The 12035-nt window shown below is 55.3% G+C and overlaps 1 protein-coding gene across 2 annotated transcripts; it reads right to left on the bottom strand.

Moving 5' to 3' along the window:
- Nucleotides 1-9512: 9512 nt before the first annotated feature.
- GADD45B (growth arrest and DNA damage inducible beta) lies at nucleotides 9513-11442 on the bottom strand. Of its 2 annotated transcripts, XM_003422104.4 has the most exons (4): nucleotides 11143-11441; nucleotides 10925-11026; nucleotides 10321-10543; nucleotides 9513-10074 (listed from the first exon to the last, which is right to left on the bottom strand). In XM_003422104.4, exons 1-4 carry the CDS (start codon nucleotides 11184-11186, stop codon nucleotides 9961-9963), a joined length of 483 nt encoding a protein of 160 aa, XP_003422152.1. In that variant the 5' UTR covers nucleotides 11187-11441; the 3' UTR covers nucleotides 9513-9960. The 2 variants fall into 2 exon arrangements, with proteins under 2 accessions (XP_003422152.1, XP_023397014.1); XM_023541246.2 differs by having other exon boundaries at nucleotides 10029-10543; nucleotides 11143-11442.
- Nucleotides 11443-12035: the final 593 nt, after the last annotated feature.

Genomic DNA, 12035 nt, shown 5'->3' with positions numbered 1-12035 from the left:
CCCCCAGAGTGTCTGGAGAGAGGGTGGGGTGCAGGGAAGGTGTAATAATGCTTCTCCTGGCGGCGCTTGACCAAGCGCTTTCTGCAGTGTCTGGTTTCTCCAGCCACGTGGGAGGGAGTTAGACTTTCCCTTTTATAGAGGGAGAAACTGAGGCATCAGCGCTGCTCTCCCTTAGCTAGAAGGCGACAGAGACAAGATTCATTCGAATCCAAAGCTCGCCGCTTCTCCTCCTTTTGTGGCCTGACCTCCGCGCACACTCCCCTCCTCCGCAGCCTTTCAAGTGATGTTTATGGAGCGCCTGCTGTATACGCTGTGTTCCCCAATGCGTGCACGCTTATGATCGCAGGTTTGCGCTCCCACATGTGTGTGCTGACGCCTGTGGTGGGCACCCCACGTCTGTACACGAAGGTCGTTGACTGGGTCCTGAGCCTCCCCTCACCCCATCCCGCCCGGGCCCCAGGGCCTGGGAATCTTTGGCTTCCGGGAGGAGGGGGCGGGGTGGGAAGGAGGACGGACGAACAATGCTGGGAAAAAGGACAGGGAGGGGCTGCGAAAGGAAACACCCCTTCCCCCGCCTCCAGATGTGGGGTCTGTATCTGCAAGTTCACAGTCTCAGGGTGGGCGTCCTTGGGAGGGGGTACCCCTCGGGCTGCCCGTCAGTGTGGGTCAATCCGGGTCCCTGGAGGTGATGTCAGGTGGAGTACTTCACCACACTGGGGGGGTCCTCCTGCAGGTCACTGAGGCCCCCTCTTTGCAGAACTGGGGGGGGGCACCATTCCCAGATTATCAGATTCCTCCAGGTTAAGACACTCCGTGCTGGCCTCTCCCAGGCCCCTAGCCCCACCCCACCGTGCACCCAGCCCTGAGCTAGGCATGGCTGGGGTCCTGCAAATCAAGCCTCTGTCTTCCTGACCCCATGTGCATCAGGGTAGAACTGAGCTCCAAGGGTTTTCAGTGGCAGATTTTTAGAAGTCAATCACCAGGCCTTTCTTCCTAGTCTCTCTCAGTCCAGAAGCTCCGCTGAACCCTGTTCAGGACCATAGCAACACACAAAGCGCCACTGACAGGCGGGGGGTGGCTAGCAGGAGGTGCACTGGCCGGGAATTGAACCCTGGTCTCCTGCACGGAAGGAGACCGTTTTACCACAGAACCACCACGGCCCCCACCCCACATACAAGCTACAGCCAGTTGCTGTGAAGTCAACTCCAAATCATGGCGACTTGGTGTGTGTCAGAGTAGAACTGGGCTCCGTAGGATTTTCAAGAGCTGATCTTTCAGAAGTAGATTGTCAGGCCTTTCTTTCGAGGTGCCTCTCGGTAGACTCGAACTGGCAACCTCTGGGCTACCAGTGGAGAGAGTTTGCCGTTTGCAGCACTCAGGGACTCCGTGGCTCTGGGTGGAGGTGTCCGTAGGGGAATGTGTGCATTTGTGTGCTCAGACCACTGTGATGGCAGGGGTGTGTATTTATTTCATAGTTAAGGGGCCCCCACTGTGTGCTAGCGCTGGGGAAAGAGAAGACAGCACAAAGGAAGACACCTGTTTGTGTGCACACGTGTGTATGTGCCTGTTCAATATGAATGTGAGTTCTCGTTCAAATGCTTGTGTGTCTGAACGTGTGCGAGTGGGCATACATGTTTGAGGTTTCCTATCCATGGTGAAGTGTAGCGGAACGGTAAGAGTGTGCACACGCACGCGGGTGTGTGTGTGTCCATGTCACTCACTTTACGTGTCTGAGTATCTGTGAGTGTCGGCTATCCATGTTTGTAAGTACACCTGTGTGCCTGAGTGCGTACATGTGGTCGTCTATGCCCACAGCTCTGAACAGGCAGACCTCAGGGCTGGGGATAACCCCGTCCCACCCACTCCCACCCGCTGCTTCCCCTTCTGTTATATCCTGTTGTTTCTGTTAGCCGCTGTGGAGTCAGTTCTGACTCCTGGGGACCCCCATGTGTGCAGAGCAGAACTGCTGCATAGAGTTTTTAAAGCTGTGACTTTTCAGAAGCAGATCACAAGGCCTGTCTACCGAAGCGCTACTGGTTGGGTTCGAACCGCCCACCTTTCAGCTAGTAGTTGACTGTTTAACTGTTTGTGCCACCCAGGGAGCCTCAGTTATACCCTGCCCACTGCCGCTGAGTTGATTCCGACTCACAGTGACTCTACAGGACAGAGTAGAGCTGCCCTGTACGGTTTCCAAGGCTGTAATCTTCACAGAGGCAGACTGCCACATCTTTCTCCTGTGGAGCGGCTGGTGCATTTGAACCTCCAACCTTTTGGTTAGCAGCCGAATGCTTAACCACTATGCCACCAGGGCCCTTTGGTATACCCTAACCCACTGCCATCGAGTTGTTTCCAACTCATAGCAAACCTATAGGACAGAGCATGGGTTTCCAAGGCTCTCAGGAGGGGAGATGTAGGGCTACCCTCCTCAGGGAGTGGCAGAGCTGTGTGTAGAATTAGCATCTCGGCCCCTCTGAGTTGGGGCACAGGTACGAAGGCTCCCAGGTATAGTCACAGGACCCCAGGTGGGCAGGGATTCTAAGTGCTGAGAATTCCAGCGTTGGCCACATGTGCATGTGTATGGCTGGGCCACCATGTAGCAGCATGGGTCTGCCTGCCTGTGCACCAGGCCACAGGAGGGATTCAGAGAGCCAAGTTCACGGTCACAGGTAAACAGGTAGATATGCAGGCATCTGTGTACAGGTAAAAAGAAGTGTATAAACAGCCGCATACCAGCTTCCATAATAACAGGAAGCCTTCACTCCTGGAAGGCTTGCGACCTTTCAGGTGCTTCACCTAGTTTGCCCAATTCAATGCTCACAACAGCCTGGGGAGACAGCTGTTATTATCTCCAGTGTACAGAGAAGGCAACAAGGGCTGAGGAGGTGAAGCAACTGCCCAAGGTCACATGGCTGGCTGCCTCCACAGGGTGGCCCAGCCCAGGCCAGGCTCCAGCCTCCCCGAGCTGGGCAGGCCACTGAACCTGGCCAGGACCCAGTCCTGGCAGGTCAGTGTGTGTCCCTTAGGGACAAAACAGTCTGTCCCGGAGTCGGGACACAGAAAGTCATTGCTGGGCTAATCTCAGGCTGTACAGGACTCAGGATTCAGGCCACAAGGCATTTATGAGGCACCAGCTGTATCCCAGGACCTGAGCTGGTCACTAGGGTCTATAGTCACAAAAACAGCCCTCCCAGCCCTCTTAAGGAGCCTTGGTGGTGCAATCGTTAAGCACTCAGCTGCTAACTGAAAGGTGGGTAGTTCGAGCCCCCCCAGCAGCTCCGTGGGAGCAAGACCTGATGATCAGCTTCTGTAAAGACTACAGCCTAGAAAACCCTATGGGGAGGTTCTATTCTACTCTGTCACGTGGGGTCACCATGAGTGGAAAACCGACTCGATGGCACACAACAACAACCAGCCCTTTTTGACTTAGCAGCCTAATACTGAAGACAGACACTTGGCAAAGAATTACAGGCTGAAGTATGGGGGCAGGTGCCAGGGAGGGGAGGGGGGCGGTGCTAGAAGAGAGGCCATCAAGGGGTCCTGTCTAGAGGGCTTCCTGGAGAAGGAGGCATTTGAGATGAGAACAGGGAGATGAGTGGAGGCTGGAAGTGTTGTAGGAAGAGTGAACAGCATGTCCACAGGCCAGAGATTAGCAGAAGAGGTGTTGAGGGAATTTTGGGGTTTGATGTGTGTGTGCAACACCAGCACAGGGCTCTCAACAGGAACTGTGTGGGTGGGTGTGTGTGCCTTTGTGTGCACCCACATCCACACACGAGGGGGCTAGTATATTGCTGGACATCCGAGGTGCACGCTGGACATCCGAGGTGCACGCACTGGGGAACACAGACACAGGGCAGGAATTGAGGGTTCAAACTTTGATACTGATACACGCTACAACCTGGATGAACCTTGAAAAGAAGCTCAGTGAAAGAAGCAAGACACAAAAGGGGACATATTGCGTGATTCCATCCATAGGATGGCAAATCCACAGAGACAGAAAGCGGGTTAGTGGTTGCCTAGGGGACCCCGGATGATGCAAACGTGCTCGGCTGCTACCCAAAGACTGGTGGTTCGAGTCTACTTGGAGGTGCCTCGGAAGAAAGGCCTTGTGGTCTGCTTCCAAAACATCACCCATTGCAAACCCTATGGAGCGCAGTTCTGCTTTGACACACGTGGAATTGCCATAAATCGGATATGTCTGTTTGTACGATGGCTGCACACAAGCTCTGAATATATTAAAAACCATTGAACTACATGTTTTAAAAGGGTGAGTTTTATGGTATGCAAATTATATCTTAAAAAAAGGCCAACCTTTGACTCACACAGACCTTGCTTTGAACCTTGGCCCTGCCACCAGCCAGTTGTGTGACCCTGGGTGGGTCATGGTCCCTCCCTTGAAAGACAGGTAATAATACTATCTGTTTTGTAAGGTTGTTGCGAGGATTAAAAGACAACACAGTTAATCCGGGAGGAACAGGTTGGAAGAGGACGGTGAGGACGGCTGCACAACTTGACGAATGTAGTCAGTGTCACTGAACTGTACATGCAGAAGCTGTTGAATTGGTGTATGTCCTGCTGTGTACGTTCTCAACAACAAAATAAAATAAATTATTAACAAAAACAAAAGACACACACAGGTGAAGAACTAGTCCCTAGTCCGACGCAATGGCAGCCCTTACCGTATTGTTGTTACCCTGCCTCGCCAACATCTTTGCATATTTGACCACGCACCGCCCCCCGCCCAGGCTGGTCCTCAATCTAACCAGTTGCCATCGAGTTGACGCTGATTCATGGGGACCCCATACATGTCGGGAGAACTGTGCTCCACAGGGTTTAAGCGGACCTCCAGCCCTTTCTTCTGAGGCACCTCCGGGTGCATTCGAACCTCCCACCTTTCGGTTAGCAGCAGAGGGTGTTAACATTTGCACCACTCGGGGACTCCCCCACCAAGTCTTGTTATTAGTCACCATGGGGTTGATTCTGACTCATGTCGGCCCTGTGTGTGCAGAGTCGAGCTTCTCTGTGAGGTTTTCAAGGCTGTGACCTTACAGAAGCAGATTGCCAGAACCGCCTCTGAGGAGCCTCTGGCTGGGTTCAAACTGACAGCCTTTTGGTTAGTAGTTGAGCGCTTAACCGTTTGAGCTAGCTGGGACTCCCCCTCAAGTTTAGGGGTATCTTATGTCCTCCAGCACATGTTCATAAGATCAGCGCCCTTTCTTGGATCAAGGAGAGCTCAGAAAATAACCAGAAGCCTACAAAGTCCAGAGATGTGGGGACAGGAAACAGGTCTATATCTGCAAATGCGTGTGATAATGTGTCCAGATACATGTTGGGCTGTGTGTGTGTCTACACACGTGCACACGTGCTTATTCGTGTGACCATGTGCTTGAAGGAGGCTGTGTGTCTATTTAGTAGACAAAGAAAAGTGAATTCACAGCAGAAAAACGACCTGCCTGAGGTGATCAGGGTGAAGCTGGAATTCGAACCCGTGGCCAGGAGTATGTGGGTGGACGTGAGCATGTGACTGTGTGTATGTGCGTATGTGTCACACTAACCTCATAGAAGGCACGTAGGTGTGTGTGTCTCAGGCCCTGGGTGCAGGTGCGGGCCGAGGTGAGCAGGCACCTTGGCTCCACGTGCCCAGCTGGAGAAGCCTGTCTGCCTGCATCCTGTGGGTGATGTTACGAAGTATCTCCTGCTCCCGTCCAAGGAAAACACACACGCACCAGAAAGCACGCACGCACGCACGCACGCACGCACACGTGCACACACATGCATCCTGGCACCCAGCCCCCAGGGATGGGAGCCCAGGACAGGGCCTGCAGCGGGTGACTGACCCTTGGTGACCTGTAGCCAGTTCTTTCTGATTGGGGATGAACTCAGCAGAACGTGGAGGCTGGGGATGGTGCAACCTCCCCCCACCCCCAGTCCCCACTTTGCCCGCGTGACGGCTTCTTTGGCTACCTCTTGGCCAGCTGGCTAGGGGCCTTCCCTTGGTGCTGACTAGCCAGCCACTGACAATTCAAGACTCCTGGCCAGGCTGAGGCTCCTCCGCTCAGGACCTCAGTCTCTTCATCTGGAAATGGGGTGGCAGCAGCCTCTTCCTCACAGCCCGGCGTTCAGGATTGAAGGTGTTCATCTCAGTGCAGGGCACACAGAGAGGACTGAGCACATGTCATCACCATTAGTCACTCGGTGAAATTTCTGACCACAGATGGGCTCAGTCACAAAGACATTAAAACTTTTATCAGTGAAACATAGAATTACCATGTGACCCAGCAGTTTTGCTCCTGGGTGTATACCCGAAAGAATTGAAAGCAGGCACGCAAGCCGATATGTGTAGACCAATGCTGACTGTAGCATTATCTACAACAGCCAAAAGGTGGGAACGACCCACATAACCAGATGAATGGATAAACAAAAGGCGGTCCATCCATACAATGGAATATCACTCTGCCATAAAAAGGAATAAATTCTAATCCATGCCACGACATGGATGAACCCTGAAAACGTTAATGCTCACTCAGATAAGCCAAACACAAAAGGGCAAATATTGTCTGATTCCACTTGTACAAAATATCTTCAATAGGGCAAATGCATAGAGACAGAAAGTAGACTAGTAGATTACCAGGGTAGAGCTGGAACTCATGCTTCCTGGCAACAGAGTTCCTATTTCCTGTGATGAAAAAGTTTTGGAACTAAACAGTTGTGTTGGTTGTAGTCGTGAGTGAAATTAATGCCACTGAATTGTACACTTAAGAATGGTTAAAAGGGCAAATGTTTTATATATATTTTATATATACTTTTAATTTATATTTTATCACAATAAAATTTTTTAAAGACATTGATACTTTTATTGATATCAATAATAACAACAATAGTAATAATAATGTGGTATCTGTTACAGCAAAATAGCCATGACCCTTCATACCCAGGTGACAGAGGAGTGAGCTCAGGGCTTAGGAATCTGAAGCCCTGGGTTTGCCTCAATCCTGGGAGGTCACATCCCCCCTCTGAGCATTTTTTCATCTGCAAAGCCAGTGAAAAATATAACCAAATTTTCTATCAAGAAAAGCTCAGCAACCCGTGCAGGGCAGAGACTTGGTGGAGTCTGAGGCAAAAGGAGAAATCAGTCATGCTGATTCTGTCTTGATTTAAAAATTTGAAATTTGGTCATTGTGGATTTTCTTTGGCATTCATTTTATTTTTAAAATACTGCACAAAAATATTCTTCATCTTGTTGACTGAGTTTTTTGGTGCCTGCGTTCTTAAATTTTTGCGCCCAAGCCATGTTTCACTTGCCTCACCCTAGCCTGGGCCCTAATTCACAGGGTGGCTGTGAACATGCAAGGGGAGAATCGTGGCAGTAGCAGTTTGAACCCATCCGGAGTCGCCTTGGAAGAAAGGCCTGGCTATCTGCAACCGAAATGTCACAGGCCTGGAAGCCCTGTGGAGCACGGTTGTCCTCTGCACACGTGGGGTCGCCATGAGTCAGGATCCACTTGGTAGCAACTGACAGCCAGAGAGTAGTAGCAGCAATAGTCTCAGGGCCATGGATCATCTTCCGATACTTTCTCTGTAGGAGGCTCTAATCTAAGGGATATATATTTCATTTTTTCATTTAAACCCCTCAACGATCAGTGAGGAAGTTAGCATTACTGTCCCCTTTATCAAAGAGGGAAACTGGGGCACTGAGGCGCCAAGTGGTCAAAGTACTGGATCCAGGTCACACAGCTGAGATTCCACTAGCATGGTTTCTCTTTTTCAGGCCCAGGAGGCCTGGACAGCACCTAGGGCTGAGAGGGTCGGAGGTCACAGGGCCCATGTGGATGGCCAGGGTCACGAAGGGACAGGGATGGGCTGTCCCACCACACCGGGGTGGAGGGCAGAGCCGCACCTCCCTGGACGACAGCCCCAGGGAGCCAGGAAGACACCGGAGCCCGCAGGCCGGGGTTGGCAGGGCAGAAGCTGCGATCCCCACAGGGCCTCCCTCACCGCCCCAGGCCTTCCCCATTGAGGGCCCCTCCTTGGGGCTTCATCCTTCGCCCAACCTCAGTCCTCCCCTCTCCCAACCCCTCAGCCTCTACTCCCTCCCCAGCTCCTCTCCCCTCTCTCGGCTCCATTTCAGGGCTCTGCTCTCCCCATCTCCCCCACCCCCTCCGGGGTTCCTCTGTCCTTCTCTCTCCTAGCCCCTGCCCCTGTGGCCCCCTACCCTCTGGGTACTCCCTCATCTCACCTCTATTTCATACCCTTTTGGGCTCACCCTTACACTACTCGGGCTCACTTGGGTTCTCTTCTCTTTCCAACCCCAATAGGGATCCCTGCCCCTTCCCCTCCTTCTTGGGATTTCCCCCTCCCCTCGCTGCTCTTTCCCCTTCCCGTGACTCCCCGGGGGCTGCCGGGGTTTTCCTCACGCGCCCACGTGAGGCCCCGTGGAAAGGTCGTGGCCTTTGGGCTGAGTCCCTCTTCTTCCCCCGCCCCCCGGGCCCAAACCTGGCTGGGGGCAGCGGGAAGGAGGCAGACCTGCGAGCCCACCCTGCAGACCGGGCTGGGAAGGTTGAGGCCGGGCCGGAAGGGCTGGGCCAGGCTGCCAGCCTGGGGCAGGGGGCGTCACCGCCTGCCGCTTGTGGAGAACTGGGAGGTGGCCGCGCCAGGCTTCCAGTTTCGGTTTAGAGGCAAAACTGCTGCGCCGTGCCAAGCCCAGCTGGGGCTTCCTGGGGCATTTTTCTTCTTTAGTTTGGGAAAAGAAAAAAAATTTTTTTTTCCCTTTGCGCAGCGAGGGAGTCCATCCCAGGAGGGTGAAGACCTGGGTGGGGGGCGCTCTTGGGGTCTCCCCAAAGCAGCTCTTCCTGCAGCTGCAGGATGGCACTATGCAAGGGGACCTGGGGCAGCCCGGTGCCCACCACGCTGTGTGGTCCCAGGCGGGCCCTTGGCCTCTCTGGGTTGCGGTGGAGGCTGAGGCCGGGCGGTTGGAAGCTACAGCCAGCCCCTCGGGGGTGCGTCTGTATCTGCCTGGAGCTGGGGCTGGCTCCAGCCGGCCGGTAACAGCAGTGGCTCCGCGGCCAGGTTTCGTAATAAACCGGTCTTTTAATTGCTACAGGGCAGGAGGGAGAAGAAAAAAAGAGGCAAAGCTTTGTTGGACTTGGGAGGTGGCGCCGGCTGCAGAGAGAAGAGGCACTGTTTTTGCAAAGGAGCCTGGAGCTGCTAACAGGGCCTTTTCTAACACTTCTTGGGGAGGCTGCAAGACCAAGAGGAGCAGGAGGAGTGTGTGAGTGTGTGGGGGGAGTGTCCCTGTCCTCAGAATCTGCAAAGACACCGGAAGCAAGTCTGAGACTTTACAAATTTATTACAACGCCATCCTAGAAATAAAAATATAAGAATCTGTCAGCCTCCTGTCTCTTTTCAGTGGTTCAAGTAACAAGTGCAAGTAACAAGATAGATTGTCTATATAATTTGCAAACCAGGAGTTCCTGGGTCCAATACAGCGCAGGCCCCAGCTCCAAGTCCCGAAGTAGAAAATCCTGGCAAGGGTCCACGCCCTCGGTCAGCCAAGTCCTTTTTGCAGATGGCAGCTTCGGCCTCATCAAGGGTGGGGGACACAGCAGGTCTCACCCAACCCCCAAAGTGTAGAGTCCCGGCTGTCTGTGCTGGGGGGAGGCAGGGCTCCCCAACTCCGGTGTCTGCTCTGTAGCCAGGCCTGTGGCACGAGGTCCCCTCTTCTGCTGGCTGGGGGCCCCTCTCCTCTCTCTCTCTGGCCATCCATGGCGCTGCTCCAGGCCACCGCCCTGGGCATGACCCCACACTCCCCTCTCCTTGTTCTCAAGTCTCCAATGACTCTGCCCCCTGATGGTCTCACGGATTGGGTATTTTGAGGGGGGAGGTTGTGCTGGGGGGGAGGAGATCAATATTTATTTGCTTTTTTTTTTGGCAGCAACTCAACAGGTACTTGTGCTGAGAGGGGGCTCAGCGCTCCTGCAGGGGGATGTAGGGGACCCACTGATTGTTTCCCCGGCTTTCTTCACAGTAATTGGCCACCTCCACCAGCCCATGACTCTTCCAGGCGTCCGTGTGAGGGTTCTAAAAGAGAAAAAAGAGGGGGTTCAGAGACAACCCCGGGACTGGCTGGAAGCCTCCCTCTTGCCCCAAGGGGAAAACAGACCCAAAATAGCTCCCTGGGTGATGAGGTTGGCTGGGATGTCCACGGGACATGCCGGGGACATGCCGAGCGTAGCTGAGGGCTGAGCTGGTGTGCAGTGAGCAGGCCGGCTTGACTTTGTTTACAAACACAGCCCAGGCAGCCAGGTGGGGCGGGGGCCCACTCACCGTGACCAGGAGGCAGTGCAGGTCCCGGGGCTCCGTGGTGCCCTGGGTCTCGGCTGGCTCGCCCAGCAGCTGTGCCAGGCGCTGCATGCCTGAGACTCGCACGATGTCGATGTCGTTGTCACAGCAGAACGACTGGATCAGTGTGAAGTGGATCTGCAGAGCGATATCATCCTCCTCTTCTTCGTCTATGGCCAGGAGACACAGGACCACGCTGTCGGGGTCCCTGCAAGGGCCAGGGGGCGCGTCAGCTGGGCACACTATGCAGGGGAGTTTGCAGAAAGCAAGAAAAGCCGTGCTGCGTGCATGCATGTGGGGGACAGTCTGTGTGCTGGGGGCTGTAAGCCGCTCCGTTCAAATTGTGTGGGAAGAGAATGGAGTGAAAACGGGGCGGGGGGAGGGGTGGTGCTGGTGGAGGGGAGCGCTTGCAAACCATGCAGCGCGCCGACGCTCAAGTTCCCCCTCTCAAATGCAAAGAGGCCCCCAAGCCACAGTGGGAGTGCCTGGGGAAGTCCCGGCCCTGGGGCAAGAGAAGGATTTTGGGCGCGTGCAAAGCGGAGGGGGGACCCGACCCCGCGCCCAGACCCGGGGAGGGGGGCTGACTCACACATTCATCAGCTTGGCCGACTCGTACACCCCCACGGTGAGGCGGTCCTGGCACTGCGCAGCCACCAGAAGCTCCTCCACCGCTGCGCTCACCGTCTGCATCCTGGGGATCAGGGGACAGGGCGGTCACGCCGGGCCGGCCACCGGGGTGCTTCGCGCGCCCGCCCCAGCCCCTCCCGGCCCAGCCGACCTCAGGCGGCGGGGACCCCCGCTACTCACTTCTGCGCCGCGTTGTCGCACGCCACGATCTCTTCCAGGGTCATGTTGCAATTGTAATCCACAGTGGAAAGAGACCCACACAGTCCCAGGGGAGAAAATGCAAAATCCTGGCACAGAGAGCGCAACACCTTCCCACGGAGCCGGAGCGCTAGTCCAAGATCTTCGGGTGTCAGCAGCGTAATCCCCAAAAAAAGTTCGAATAAGGCAAAAAAAAAAAAATGCAAAGTCCTTAGCGCGAACAATCCAAAGAGACCGTAAAAACGCCGCAAGTTCTCGATTCCAGCAAACTGGCTCCGCGGCCGCCGGCGCCGCCCTTTATAGGCACACAGGACGGGGGCGTGGCCTCGGCCCGCCCGGTCGCCCGCCTATTGGCCGACCAACAAAGGCGAGGGCAGCGAGCGCTGCAGTTGGCCGGCGGCAGGCAGGGGGCGGAGCGCCGCGCGGGGGCGCCCCACGTGGGGGCGTGAGCCGCAGGGCGAGAAGGGGGGCCGAGGGCCCGCGGCAAAAAAAAAAAAAAAAAGCAGAAGTTTTCCTCCAGATTTCCCGGCAGCCGCGCCGCGTTTCGGAGCGCGCGCGGGCTTTCCAGCGCGCGAGGCGGCCCCGACTTTCGGGGGGGGGTCTGGAATCCCCTCCTCGCCCCTGGAGAGTCCCGACCCGCACCTTTTCCAGGAGTCTGCACGGGGTGGGGCCTGCATGCGGAGGGGGGCCTTTGCACCCCGATCCCTCCGAGGGGGTGGTGAGGGGAGGTCTCCCTCTCCCCTGGCTGCGGGGACCCCCAACCCCAGCTGACTTAACCTCTCCGGGTCTGTGTCCCCAACCTGCTCGTGCAAAGGCAGCGCCCTCCTGTCCGGGCTGGAGGGCGCAGTCAATCAAATAAGGGACATGCAGTATGC

The sequence above is a fragment of the Loxodonta africana genome, chromosome 3 (assembly GCF_030014295.1).
Source record: "Loxodonta africana isolate mLoxAfr1 chromosome 3, mLoxAfr1.hap2, whole genome shotgun sequence".
Classification (NCBI taxonomy): domain Eukaryota; kingdom Metazoa; phylum Chordata; class Mammalia; order Proboscidea; family Elephantidae; genus Loxodonta; species Loxodonta africana.
This window is presented reverse-complemented; position numbering and strand designations above follow the sequence as displayed.